The sequence below is a fragment of the Tursiops truncatus genome, chromosome 21 (genome assembly GCF_011762595.2).
Source record: "Tursiops truncatus isolate mTurTru1 chromosome 21, mTurTru1.mat.Y, whole genome shotgun sequence".
Lineage (NCBI taxonomy): Eukaryota > Metazoa > Chordata > Mammalia > Artiodactyla > Delphinidae > Tursiops > Tursiops truncatus.
In genome coordinates this window covers 29897857-29912688 of record NC_047054.1, presented here as the reverse complement: position 1 = coordinate 29912688, position 14832 = coordinate 29897857, and the positions used below count along the sequence as shown (strand labels likewise).

Sequence of the window (14832 nt, the reverse complement as noted above, 5' to 3'; positions counted from 1 at the left end):
ATACAGAGGACGGGGGAGTCCAAGAGGACCCCGGGGTTGTGGCTTAGACGACGAGGTGGACAGCGGTGCCACCTGTCGAGACGAGGCCCCTCTGGGCTTGGTCATCAGCAACGCCGACCACTCAGATGTTCAAGGCGGAAACCTCGATGGCCTTCAGCGACTTTCTGCAACCTCCACCTCACCACCACGTACACCCCGGAAGCCACCAAGTAGTGACGGTTCTACCTGCTAAGTCCCAGCCTCTGTCCCATCCTCTGATTGACTACCGATCACGATGCTCCCTACTTCAACCCCCAGGAGAGTCCTCTGCTGCGTTTCCATGAATTCCAAGGCTCCCGGCACGATGTCTAGGGCCCCAGTGGCCTGGCTCTCACCTACCACACGCACAGTATCCTCCGATCACGTGAGATTATTCGTCCCTACAACTCCTTATAAAGCCCACGCTTCTTCTCACTCCCTGTCTTTGCACAGTACAACTCTCCTGCCCAGAACACCCTTCATTGCCTTATCTACCTGGCAAACCCCATTCTTCCTCTAAAACTTAGTTCAAGTGAGGAACCCAGAAGACCCCACCTTAACCACGTGATCAGTTAATTCCACCAATAATGGGATGCACTGATACCCATGAGGTCCCTTCTGATGCATTCGTGCCCAAAATGTGTAAACTGAATTTAATCATGAGGAAACACTCGACGAGCCCAAATTGAAAGGTATTCTACAAAACAACTAACCAGCGCTCTTGAAAAGAGCCAAGGTCCGGAAGGACACAGACAGACTGAGGAACTGTCACAGATTAAAGGAGATTGAGAACACGGGCACTGAATGCCTTGTGGGGTCCTGCCCTGGATCCTGTGCCAGAGAAAGGACACTAGTGGGGTAGCTGGTAAGACCTGGATACGGTTTACAGAGCAGACAATAATACCGTACCAGCGTGTACTGATTCTGATTACAGGAGAGGTTAAAGTTTCAGGAGCATGGGTGCAAGAGTTATAGGAATTCTTTGTACTATTTTTGTAAGCCTGAAAGTTAAAAAGAAAAAAAATTGTTTTTAATTAGCTCAAATCCAGCCTTCCTGGCACATGCCGTGCGGTGGGTCAGCCCAGTCCTGGGGACACATCCTGGTGTAGCATTCACCACAGGGTAACCCTGGTTTCCATTTTGTAATCTACAACCGGGGCTGCTCGAAAGAAATACAACGTAAGCCATATGTAATTTAAAAATTCTCAGTAGCCACATTTAAAGGGTGAAAAAAAACAGGTGAAATTAATTTTAATAATATAGTTTCGTTAACCCAATAGATCCAAAACATCAACGTGTTATCAGTATAAAAAGTTAGAGACATTTTATTTTCCCTTCTTTTCTGCGCTAAGTCGTCAAATGCTGGTTGCACTTTACACTTGGAGGACATCTCAGGACGTCCAGCTACAGGTCCAAGTACTAGTGGTCACCCTCCGAGATGCCTCAAGTGAAGGAGCTGTGCTTTATTTTTGTCTTATGCCCGTCACCAGACACAGACTAGAATTTAATTAGAGTTAACATGGGCTTCAAAACAAACACTGAACCCCCCGTGCTCACACCCCTCCCCCACGAGCCTGGGGACTCACGGGCACGGCGGGTCCATCCTTCTCCATCTGTTGGCACGTCTCCTTCTCAGTGCCTAAAACACAGAGAGTCATTTTTAGAGTCATCCCAAGAGGTTGTGCCTTTCCTTCCCACCAAGAGACTCTGGGAGACCCCAGCGCAGGCCCGTAAGGACATCTAAGGGCCCCTGAACAGCATCTCAAGATCTCGGAAGACGCGCTACATTCTGCTGACCACTGCGCTGTCTGTGTTCAGGGTCCAAAACATCCAGAGGACAGAGGAGCTTACGGTCCGTCGGCCTCAGACGGAAGCACGTCCTCAGGTGGAGAGAACGGCAAGGCTGCCCCCTTGTGTCCATGAAAAGTTTTGCAAGTGAGTTGGACTAACCACAGGGTCATTTCAGAAAGAGGAGAAACCGTTAACGCTGAAAGCTATTTTATTACCAAGTTGGAGTGAATCTGAATTCCAGCCCTGAAGGGTACGTCAGTGGAATTAATGTAGCAGATAAAACAAAAACCTAAATTTCAATGCCTGAACACTAAATTCATTATCCTCCCCACACCCTTCAGGCTGGTTTTCTCGGCTCCGCTCTACCACCAGAGTCAACGCGTACAAAAAACCACCACGATGCTTTTTCTGATTAAAGGAACATGCACTCGTTGAAGAAAATTTTTAAATATGTAAAAACACATAAAATGCTAAAGCTACAATCCTCCACCTGCAATCGCAAATGACTCCTTTAGTGCACTGTCGAGAGTGAATTATTGAGAACACAAATGTGACCATCACTACTTCGCTTAAAAACCTTCAGTGGCTCCTCTATATTGATAAAGCCCCAAGTCCTCAGGACAACCCCGGGTTCCCACGTGCCCTGTACTCACGGACGGCTACTGGGTATTTTACCTGTGTGGCAGGTTCCTTCCCATCCCTGTGAGAGACCCCTTGGGGTGCATCTTCGTATTTATCTATCAAGACCCAGGCTGAAGGTGATATCCCAGGACACAGTTCACCCACCCCACATGACCAGGGCCCCTGCTCGCTCCCACGATGTGGCTAATCAGTTACAAACAGTGTTAACGGGAGCTGTTCTGTTAGCAGAACCCCAGCTCATGAAGTTTCTGCCAAAGGAATTTCCTCCTAGTGAGGAAGGATATAATTCAACAAACATGGACCACGCACCTGCACTAGAGGAAAATCGAAGATGAATCACTCATAGTCCTTAACCTCAAGAAGTTTATCAAAGATAACCTTCCATCAAATATAACCTTCCATAACTAATACATGGAACGTACGAAGAAATGCTGTGGGAGCCAAGTGTCCTTTTTGAGACAGACCGCCAAGGATGGGCAGAATCTCTACAGGACAATGGTGAAGAAAGGCATTTCATATACAAGAAGTAAGTGTAGGTATGAGAGTCCTAAGGGTAAGCCTGTGCAATGGGTAAAGGGGCACAAAAGGAAATGGCAGACGGGGTCTTCGGAGAAAACATCAGAGCAGAAAAGAGGCCTGGGAGGAAATGTGGAACAGTGCCTGGAATGTTTATTTTACAGACGGGAAACAGACCTGGGTAGGTGGGGAGATAACTCACAAAGTCCAGATTTCCACCTGCTTCTCTGGTTTGAGGATAGATCATTATTTTTGAAATTCTAAGTATAAAAGCTCCACACCGAACTATGTTGCCAAAGACCTGAGTTTCTAATAATGTTTAATGGAGTTGGGAACACGGTGCCAAGTGCTTCACAATGAAGGTTAAGGCCGCAGATACAACCTGGGACCTGGAAAAGGGCCTCGGATTTAGAATATTCTAAAGAGGAAACCAGCACTAAGCTTCAGCACAGGTTGGTCTAGGCCCTTGTGAGAACATGAAGAAGCATCAGTCTTTTTCAATCCACCATGTCTGCACGCAGGAAAACTTACAATAGTTGAAGGTAATGAAAACCATCTCTTCACACGTTAGCCTTGTGGTTAAAAGACCGTGAAGCCAAGACTGCTGGGAACTCGGACCCTAGTCCACCACTTACTAGACAGGAGACCGTGGCCGAGATCCTTAACTTCTGTCTCACTTTCCCCCTCTGATAATGGGGAAAAGAATGCTGCCTAATATGAAATAGATAAAAAACAAGGAGCTACTGTATGGCACAGGGAGCTATGTTCAATATCTTATAATAACCTATAATGGAAAAGAATCTGAAAAAACATATGTAACTCAATCAGTTTGCTGTACACCTGAAACTAAGACAACATTGTAAATCAACTGTACTTCAATTTAAAAAGAAACAAAAAAAAAAAACCAAAAAAACAAACGCTACCTAGTGAGGAGACATGAGTTACTACACGTAAAACACTTAAAACAGTGCCTGCATGTGGAAGCAACTATACCTGTTAGTCGTTATTATTTCTAGAAGGGAAACCAGGAGCCCAATAATCCCAACATGGTTCCAGGTCGCTACACGTGAAGATGTGGCCAGACTGAAATAATGAGGAAAGAATTCAAGCAGTCTGATACATCAGTGTCTCCGTACATCCTGCCACTCAGATCCATACGTCCCTGGCGCTCCACTGACACCCTTTTGTGTCTCTTCTCCAGGCAAAGAAGCAAAGCACAGACCAGCAGCCTAAACCTATCCATCAAGGGACCCGCTCTCTAATCTCTTTAAAGTGTCTCCTGCCCTGGGCTTCCAGGCATTTCTATGCTTATGTACGTAAAAGAGATGAAGATTTGCTTCCATACCTGCTTCTGAGGATGAAAACGCATGATTTATGGCAGACACGGGAACATTGGAACATTCAAAGTACTCCAGGTCGTCCTCTGGCTCACCTTTCCCCTCGGCCCCAATGGGTTTCTGACCAGATGACGTGGACGCCAGCTTCTCCTCGTCGGTAGCATGGCCATCCCTGTTAGAAATGTCTGGAATCTGGGAGATCACTGCTCCTTCATCCTGGGAAAGGCAACAGATGAGATGCTACCGTTTAGGAGGGCAAGCAGTGGGGAAAGCGACATCTCAGGAAGAGCAAAGCAGCCGCCATTCCATACGGATGTTCTCCACGAATCTGGGTACCAACCAAGAAGAAGCTGCAGCCCCTCAACCATGGAAGGTTGTATTTTCTAGGGCCTACCTTCTGTAATTCACACCTGAGGTTTAAAAAATTAAGCTTTTCTAGCCTAAATTTATAAGCAACAAGTTGAAGTGGCTGAAGAAAAGAGTTTTCATACATTCTGCTCATATAGATAGATCCTAGACTTTTCTGGAAAATTTATGCACCCCACTGTATTTTCAGGTGATATCTAAAAACCTTTCACTACGAGCTTAAGTAGTCACAAATGCTATAATATCTGCTACATATTATTTATTTGTTTGCTTGTTTACTTATCTCTCCTTCCAGTTTTACTGAGATATAATTGACGTAACAGCGCTGTGTAACTTTAAGAGGTACAGCATAATGATATGACTTACGTACATCATGAAATTATCACAGTAAGTTTGGAGACCATCCATCCTCTCACACAGATACAAAAGAAAAGAAAAAAATTTTATTATATTTTAAATACTGACTTGGCTTATTAATTCAATTTAGTTACTCTAGTGATTTGATACTTTACCATCTGTTTAAAATCGAACATGAATAAGCCCTTTAATAGTCAGAAATTTACATCATTCCTTTTCCTCTCTGAATTTGTATTTCCTTGCTACTTCCATCAAGAAATTATCCCAAAGAAATGCATTTGGTTTCAAGTTTTTTAAAGTTCTCCTATTACATTTGTTTAAAAAAATTTTTTTAATCTTTTTTTACAACCATAAGTCTCTAAGTGTTAACATTTTTTCTTCTGGGGGGTTATCACTACAATTACAAAGGCACTATTTACTCTAAAAGTTTTACAATGTTTGGTAAGTACAATCAAACACAGAAGTAAAATTTTTAAAAAATGGAAATCGATGACAATATTTTGTTGCACCAATTTTAAAAAGCTTTTACAAGGTAATACGTGTTATTTTTCTGGAGCAAAAATCAAACGTAAATTTTTCATAGTTCTTGCTGCCTCTGCTTTAGCAGCATTTGAAGGTGGAAACTTCATACATTTGTAACAGATGAAGAATAAATCAAATTACAAATCTTTTTTTTTTTTAAATCTTAAACCACGTACCAAGTTTTTGGTCCAAATTGCGTAAGGTAAGTTAAACTTAAAATGCAATGACTGTATTTCTGTAATCATGGTTAGGCTGGAATAAAGTTTTAAAAAGGAAGAAAAAAAAGGACTTCATTGCAATCAAATGGGTCCGGGTTTTCTTTTGTTTGCTTGTGTGTGTGTGTGTGTGTGTGTGTGTTTGTTTCCCAATTAATTATATAGTCATGGACAAATATTTATTGCTGGAATGAAACAAAGGTCAGCATCAATTTGATTCCTGTTTTCCATTTTTATAATTATAATCAAGAAGCCAGAAGCCTTACTAATACAAATAAATAGGTGAAACAGAACGAAGTTTGTAATAGAAATGTCTCAGTTCTTTGAACTCCTTTCCAAATTATGTTCCAAAAAATTCTATCATCAATAATTATCTTTTTTTTTCCTCTTGGGCCATGTCGTGCTGCATGGGGGACCTTAATTCCCCAACCAGGGATCGAGCCCGAGCCCCCTGCAGTGGAAGCGTGGAGTCCTAACCACTGGACCACCGGGGAAGTCCAAATAATTATCTTTTTAATTGAGATATAACTGACATATCACGGTGTCAAAAATTATTTTTAATAATCTATCAGCTGACAATTCAGGTTCTCCTAACTTGCTAAAAGCAATGAACTGGAAAACCATCTGACTTTAAAAATATATTATCCAGTCACTGGAGTCAATCACCTTCTTATAACTTACACCAGTATTTCAAATCCCCTCTTTGGTGCCCAGAGGTTTCACACCCAGTGGTGATGCACCCTAGTAAGTTTGAGAACGGGTGAGAGGGAACTCTATCACAAAAAAGTGCGAAAAGGGTACCTGTGAAGGAACGGTTCCCTTATCTTCAGAGCCCTTTCTCAGATCAGCTTAGCAAGGCAAGGATTTGGGAACTGGTTTCCTTAAAGCTGAGTCCTCAGATCCCCACTGGAAAATCTTCATTCATCACCACTCTGATGAGGAACACAGACTTACCTGAGAACACCCATCCAAAGCAAGAGACTGGGCTTCGTATTTCTTCACCTTACAGCCACTCCTGGGAAAAAAACAAACAGAACACCGGGCCGGTTTGGAATCACACTGACAACCTCCAAGCTGTGAGATGGTGCAGACAGCGGTGTGTGCAGACACAAGCCAAAGCGCACAGCCCCACGCGAGTCACACGTCCACGCATCAGAGATGGGAACAAACACCTTCCCGCCTCTGAATCCTCTCCCGAGAGGCAGGGCAAGCAAAGAACTGTAACTCAGTGACCTCCTCACTTGCTTCTGCAGGTAGCTAAACACCAGCACTCGGGCCCCTACGGTTTGTAACTCTGCGCCAGCAGCCACCAACAGCTCTTCCGAGAGCAGCCCCAGTACCTGGATACGGTCGGGTCATCTGATCCGCGCTCACTTGGCTTTGATAAGTCACCAGAAAAATTACCACGCCGGACCACATTCTTTAAAAATTCTTTATTGCGCTAAAAGCCACAGAAGTCTGGGAAGACAGCTCCAGACCTGCGTGCTCACAGAGGAGGACTGTGGGCAACAGAAAGGATGAAAATAAAAATGTCTGAGCAAACTGTTACCATTCCTCTTAAGTAGCGAGATGGAAAACGAACGTCACGGCCGGAACTGGGGAAGCTCAAACCGCCCGCTTTGTTTAAACTAGCACGTAATTTGTGATCTGAAGACTATCCAGATTCTGTTCTGTTGTAATGAACTTAGAATTTACAGCACCGCCGCTCTGACCACACCCAACCCCCAACCAAAACTGCAAGTTCTTCTCGTTTTGCGGGGCAAAAACAAAGACCAGCATGGCTACCAGAAGAGGGACCACCACCTCGGTAGTGTCTGCTTGTCTTCCCTAACGCCTGAGTGTCACCCCTGCCACCAAACTCAGGTTGAGCTGACTCGGTAAAATGTATTCCCTGCTCCAAGGCGGCAGCCTCATCCTATCAAAAAAGTCAGTCGTTCCTGACATGAAACAGCAGAGCAGTTCCTCAAGCCGCTGCGGGGATGAGAGTAGGGCCAAGCCAGCACGCAGCATCACAGCGCCGCACGAGGCGTGTGTCAAGCCGGGGACGCAAGCTCTCGCACCTGAGGCGGGAGGGCCCCATCTCCAAGCCTTTGGGTACAGACGGCAAGGCTAATAAGCTGGCTCAGGAAGTGGCAAATGAAATGCAAAAAAATCATCAGAAGATCCAACTCAGAAAGGGAAGCCAACATGCTATGGAGAGATGGTCCGGGGAGGGTAGGGGAGGAACTGCCAAGGGCCCCAGGGAGAGCCAGAAACAGGAGTACTTACAACAGAAAACAGAGAAATTTCACTTGTTCAGTAGTCCTGATGCACCAACAAAATTAGAGACGGGAAAGAGACAGACAGATGGAGAAAAAAATCATGTAAAGCCTGGAATATTTATCTCTAGTCTGGCAGACATAAAGGTTGCAAAGTTCTTTCTATGAGGTGAGATGTGAATTAAAAATGTCATACTCATGAATGCTATCACTGGTGAGTGAACGATTCTCAGAAGTAAGAGAGTGATAGAAACACTCGGAAATGTCACACGGTCAAATTTATGGATGAAAAGTAAATTTTCAAATATTTATAAATGTAAAAAAACGGCATTACTGCCGAGTATGTTTACTCTTAAATGTCTAGTCATCTAGATTAAAGGCAATCAATGCATGAATGAAAATATAATCGAAAATGTATCTGCTTATATCTCCGGTAGGTGTATATTACTGAGAAACTCCAAGCGATTTTACATAATTTATCTTATTTGACCCACAAAAATCCCAATCATAGGATGATGTCTCTAGTTTACAGAAGAAGGATCTGAGATGCCAATTACGTCATCTTTTAAGAAGTCACACAAGGGCTTCCCTGGTGGTGCAGTGGTTGAGAGTCCGCCTGCCGATGCAGGGGACACGGGTTCGTGCCCCGGGTCTGGGAAGATCCCACATGCCGCAGAGCGGTTGGGCCCGTGGGCCATGGCCGCTGAGCCTGCGCATCTGGAGCCTGTGCTCCGCAACGGGAGAGGCCACAACAGTGAGAGGCCCGCGTACCGGAAAAAAAAACCAAAAAAAACCCAAAAAAACAGAACAGGAGGAAAATGCTAGCAGGTAAGGGTGGTAGGACTGGGAGAGGGTGCTTCTTACTACTGAAAACAAGATGTAGGATAAACTTCCCTCCCTTTGGTCCCACTTTAGTCACTTTAGTCTCATGTAACATGAATGCACTGGCTACACACCTTCAATAGCAACTGAAAGGGAGGCTCCCAATGACCCCTTATCAACCCTGATAGGCAGGGCTGCCCACAATTAGGGGACCCCAGGTTAGGAAGAACCCAGGCAAAGACCTGGCCGTCGTGTCCCCCGGGCATCGTCTAGACACAGGTAACTAACCTGAACCACAGAAAAGCACCTTGAGGTCACCTGATCAATAATATTTTTCAGCAACCATTTAACTGTGTGTCTATAATCAAAGAACAGATCAAGAACTATTGATGACATTTTATTCCCTTTAGACGTCCTGGGGAATATTCTGGGGATGCTGAAGAATCCATTCCTGCAGTGCTCAAGCTTCTTGGTCCTCATATTTTCTGCTCTTTAACCCTTTTTCTCTGGTGTCAATCACCACACCATCTAGTATTTTTCTTTACATCACATTAACGCTGAAAAGCATTTCGCCAATACAACTGTGGTGACAATGAGAAACATGGTACTTCTTCTCACCCTCCCTTTTCATATTTCAACCACCATGTCACTGGCCCTTTTTTTAAAAAAAATACTTTATTTATTTAATTTGGCCACACCACACGTCTTGTGGGATCTCAGTTCCCTGACCAGGGATCAAACCTGGGCCACGGCAGTGAAAGTGTGAAAGCGCCAAGTCCTAACCACTGGACCGCCAGGGAATTCCCCACTGGCCCTTCTTTATATCTAATTCTTAGTAAAATGTCACAGGGTCATGAAGATACCAATAGATTGTCATTGACTCAAGTTTTGTGATAAGATCACCCTGTGACAAGTTTAACCTGAAATGTGACGTGGAATTATGGCCTGGGGGTGACCACTCCGAGAGAACTCCGAGGACCTTGCAAAAGTGGCTCCAGATTTCCCAGGAGGAGGGGGGTTGGTGGGGAGAGGGATCTCACACGACGAAGACTAACAGCCTAATTTAGTCAGATTTACGCAATTGTTTAAAATAGTCTTGATTCTTTTTGGAAACTCACCTCCTTTCTGAAAGAGCCAGAAGCTTTACCAGGAGACATAAGAATTCTAACTTTTAGTGGTAGGTTTGTTTCCAACAAAAATCACAGCTTTCTGTTCAAGTGAAAAGACTTCTGTAAGACCCCTTCCCACGTGTTACTGATACTACACAGTTTACCTGCAGCCCTGGAATTCTTGTTTCATCCACAGAGAAGCTGAAGAAGGTGGCTAGCACTGACACCTGAATTCTGTATATAAAACGATTCCTGACAGCTCAGATAGGATTTCTGAAAACCATCAAATCTCTACCTGCCTAGCCCATGACATTCTTTTTTTTTTTTAAATAGGAAAAAAGTACCCAAGGTGGGGGGAAAAAGAACTCAGCTGAATAAACTGAGGATTCAGAAGCAAAGCAGACATCTAAAAAGGAAACCTCAGGTATCTCTGATTCCACACCAGAGTTAGGCAAAACAGTGAAGACTGCAGTCCGAGGTTACGAGCTTTGCGTCTGCCCCGGGGCACCTTCACCCAAACCAAAAGCAGTGGCCGCCAAACCCACAAAGAGGACCCAGAACACAAGGCCCACGCCCGTCTCACTCACGTTATCAAACGCGACTTTGCCTTCTTGGGTGATTCTAAGATTTCACTAATATGACTACCGGCGGGAGAACCAAAGTCACTGCTCGTTAAAGTCATAGCGGGTTTAAAGGGATCCATGGATTCGTCAAAGTGATCTGGGTCAAAGCGGTAGGAGCCCTGAGCTGAGAGCAGGGGCGAGCGCTGCAGCGGGGAGTGGCCCCCAAAGGGCCCGAAGTCGGGGCTCTCCCCGGGACAGGGGCGGGGACCCGGCTCTGAGGACGCCCCTGCCCCTGGGGCGCCTGCTGGCTCCCCGGTGCCGTCTTTCTGAACCTTGGGTGTCACCCTGCTGCCCGGTTTCCGGCCGGGTTTCCTCGGGAGGGCTTTCCTGGACTCCACAGTCTCCACGTCTTCCGTGAAGTCAAACTCCAGTTTCAGAGGGGAGCCCCTCACGGCCTCCGGCAGCTCAGCCCCTGAGTCGCGGGTGTCTCCGCCGGGGGCACACGGTGTCTCCCTCACGTCGGGGGGACACTTCTGGCTCCTGTCACCTCCTAGCAGGGCAGGGGTGGCGGCGTTCCCAGCCTCTCCGTCGGAACCGTACTGGCGGTCCACCCGGGGAAGACGCGCGCCCTCCGGGGCGGGGTGGGCTTCGGAGACCCCGCCGCCTGCAGCCTTCTTCCTCGGGGGGACGGGCCTGGGCTTCCGCAGCCTGCTTCTGCTGGCCCCGGGCTCCGGACACGGGCTTCCCGCCTCCGGGTCGGCTTCCGCCGAGGCCTCCAGCGTGGACCCCATGGCGCCCTCGGTCATTGCCTGGTCCTGGGCGGCGCCCGGCGCGCGGGGGCAGGGCCCGGCCTGGCCTAGGGCCGCGGCCACGCAGCCATGAGCCGCTGCTGGGCCAGGCGGCCCCGGGGGCGCCGTGGAATTCTTGGTTTCTACGGAAAATGGCCTCACGACAGAGATTTTGCTCACATCGTGTTCAGGTTCTTCTCTGAAACCCTTGACTGAGTAAGACTCAGTAGTGTGCTGAGCTGCCTCGTTTTCTGAGGGTCTAGAACCAGCCTCGGGCGACCATTTTTCAACCACTTCTGCTACCAGCTGTTCGTCCACTTCTTGTGAGTCTAAAACAAAACACAAAAGCCGTCTGTTAACAAATTACCTTTTCAGCATCGGTGACTATTCTCCACCAGCTGAAGCCGCACAAATGGCAAGCTCTGCCCTCTTTGCTTGTACGAAGCATCCCTAAGGTTCCGCAACGACGGCGGCGTGGCCTGACGGCGGACGGCTGGTACTACACTCTAAAGCGAGTCTTCCCAGCCCAAACGCTGTGTGTGTGCTATCCAAGTCACACAAATAACAATTATACCAAACAGAGCTATTCAGGAAATGGCTAAATAGATCGTGGGCCCTCTGCAAAGCATATTAATATGATGTTAAAATTCCGCAGGTTAAAACAACTGGTCTGGAAGAAACTTTGGATGCAGACAACTCAGGTAACAGGGATCTCACCTGGCATGGACACGGTTCTCAGGCACTGCCTGAGAGTTTCAGGGTCCGGATTTTATGCAGTAAGCGGGTTTTAATCTCTGGATGTGAAGTACTCCCTCTTCCCCAGAATAGAGTTTAAATAACTGAACTGGTTTAAAATTAAATGAAAAAGTCATCACGGCCTTCTCAGAATAACTTCTCTGTACACTTAAAAACGGAAAGAGCCAAATAAAAAAACTAATTAGAAAAAGCAGAGGTAGCAAAGTGGCTTTATGAACAAACAGCCCTTATTTTACTAAAACACAAATCATAAAACAATAAAGTTACTTCTTCTTTAGAAGTTTCGTCTCTAAGCTGGCCCGGAATCTTCTCAAATCATTTGTGAAAATGAAAGATTCTTTTTAATTGGGGTTTTATAAGGAGAAACTCTGCAATCAGGAAGGTGTAAATGAAGGTATTTCTTTAAAGCACAAACTAAGATAGTGCTTTCCTGACATATATCTGAAACGATAATAGAGTAGCAGCAAAAACTGAGTAAGGTGGTTATTTTCATAGTATCTCATGATTTAAGGGAAACTCAGAGATGACCATCTAATCCTACTTCCTGACCGTAATCCTAATCCAGGATCAAAGAACTAAGCATCACTGGGAGAGTTTTTTTAAAGCACTCACACATCTTTTTACACGATTCCTTTATTGGCTGGAATTGAGCAGCGGTTTACAAACTATTCTGCACAGATGCTTCAGATATTCTAACCAATGTCCAATATGTCTTGCTCTTAAAGATATATTTAACTATTACTAATACTGTAATTTTTTTTTTTTTTTTGGTATGCAGTCCTCTCACTGTTGTGGCCTCTCCCGTTGCGGAGCACAGGCTCCGGACGCGCAGGCTCAGCAGCCATGGCTCACGGGCCCAGCCGCTCCGCGGCATGTGGGATCCTCCCGGACCAGGGCACAAACCCGTGTCCCCTGCACCGGCAGGCGGACTCCCAACCACTGCACCACCAGGGAAGCCCTAATACTGTAATTTTTTTAAAAAGCTCTCAACACATGATACCTGGGATTTAACCTACTTCAAAAGGATATTTTTTTAAAAAGAGAAAGCAAATGTGGCAAAATCTTGATAACTGTTGAATCCAGGGATGGGTATATAGGAGTTTCCATTGTACTATTTTCTCTATCATATACTCTTGAAACCTTTCAAAATAAAAAAATTTAAAACAACTGCATTTCACACAGAATTTTAACGAAAACGTTTTAAAGTCTACTGACAGATTCACTTGTGTGTGTACAGACTCTCTATTCTCTCTCCATATATTTGAGCTGTGATGCAGGTGTTACTGACTGTTTCTCTGTGCTGATGGCGGGCGGGAAGGTAGACAAGCAACAGTGAAAGCACAGCATCAAAACCCCAGGGCTGCAAAAATCTACATGCAACAGGCTCAGTTAGAAGCCAGGCTGGGTCTGGGCACACCTGCTCACACCCTAGCATCAGCTGGTTGAATACAATCTAATCTTGATTATACCAAAGTACAGACAGTTACCGCTTATGAGCCACAGAGAGCGCTGAAGCAGGGCTGGATCGAAATCAGATTTACATTCTCAACAGCTCTCTCCAGTTGAAATGTGGAAGGAGGTCAAAATGGAACAAACAGAACCGCTAGCATGTTATTCTGGGGCTTCGACTAGGGTGGTGCTAATGGACAGGAAGAGAAGTGCACAGTAACTGAGAAAATGAGGTGAAATTTGATAAGGCTTGGTGATAGGCTGGATGTAGGACTGAAGGAGAAGGAGGCATCAAAGATGACTCGTACGTTTTCAGCTCATGGAATGAGAGGATGGTTTTACTGTTCAACGAGATTCAGGGGTACCAGCCGAAGAGCTCGGGGCTGTCGGGCTGGGGCGGGGAGGTTGGCCCTGGACACCGAGAGCTGTCTGGAACTCTGAAGCAGAGATGCTGAGTAGGAAGTAAGTAGCGCAGACAGATCTGGGCTGCAACTAGTACTTGACCTAACTGAAGCCACGATGTACGTGAGACTGACTACCTTCGAAGTCACACTGGATACTACTTAACTGTAAGGTATCTCCCTCCTACATTGCATCTTTGAGCCTTAGCATATTTTATTCTAAAATTTTAAAGAGAGGTTGATTATCTTTCTTTCTAAAAAGAAGTTACCTAAAAAGGATTAATTTAAAATGAAGGTTGAAGTTTAACCATCTTTGTAAATTAAAAGAGTATTATTGGGCTTCCCTGGTGGCGCAGTGGTTGAGAGTCCGCCTGCCGATGCAGGGGACACGGGTTCGTGCCCCGGTCTGGGAAGATCCCACGTGCCGCGGAGCGGCTGGGCCCGTGAGCCATGGCCGCTGAGCCTGCGCGTCCGGAGCCTGTGCTCCGCAACGGGAGAGGCCACAACAGTGAGAGGCCCCGCGTACCGCAAAAAAAAAAAAAAAAAGAAAAGCAGCAAAACAAAAGAAAAAGAAGTTCATAGTGGGGACAAACCTGGGCAAATGGGGGCAATGATTTAACCTGGGCAGTGGGCACACACAGGTTCTACCGCAGGACATCGGAAGCTGATGACAATCAAAGAAAAACTGTCTTTTGTTACATAATTGCTCTCCCAACCCCTCCTTGCCATTGACTTCTAAACATTTACTGCCAGTCTCCCACGTGGGAGCCCTGGGCACTGATACCCGAGTCCTCTGTGTTCTTCCCCCAGAGGCTTGTGATAAGTTAAGGGGAAAGGGTAAGGCGAGGACAGTGTGTCCAGCCCAGCGGCCCTTTCCCTCTTGGGACTTTTGTCTCCCTTTCCTGATTCCTTCACCAACAAT

At 46.0% G+C, this 14832-nt stretch overlaps 1 protein-coding gene across 12 annotated transcripts in view; it reads right to left on the bottom strand.

Moving 5' to 3' along the window:
* TACC1 (transforming acidic coiled-coil containing protein 1) overlaps positions 1-14832 on the bottom strand; it is a 112853-nt gene that overhangs the window by 18343 nt on the left and 79678 nt on the right. For 6 of the 12 annotated variants that reach the window (XM_073798579.1, XM_073798574.1, XM_033848719.2 and 3 more), the window contains 4 exons: positions 10541-11633; positions 6719-6779; positions 4313-4520; positions 1605-1657 (listed from right to left, as the gene is read on the bottom strand). In XM_073798579.1, the coding sequence (XP_073654680.1) occupies positions 1605-1657; positions 4313-4520; positions 6719-6779; positions 10541-11322 (1104 nt within the window). In that variant the 5' untranslated portion in view covers positions 11323-11633. The remainder of the gene's footprint in view (positions 1-1604; positions 1658-4312; positions 4521-6718; positions 6780-10540; positions 11634-14832) is intronic. The other 6 variants (XM_019921455.3, XM_073798576.1, XM_073798578.1 and 3 more) reach the window with 3 other exon arrangements.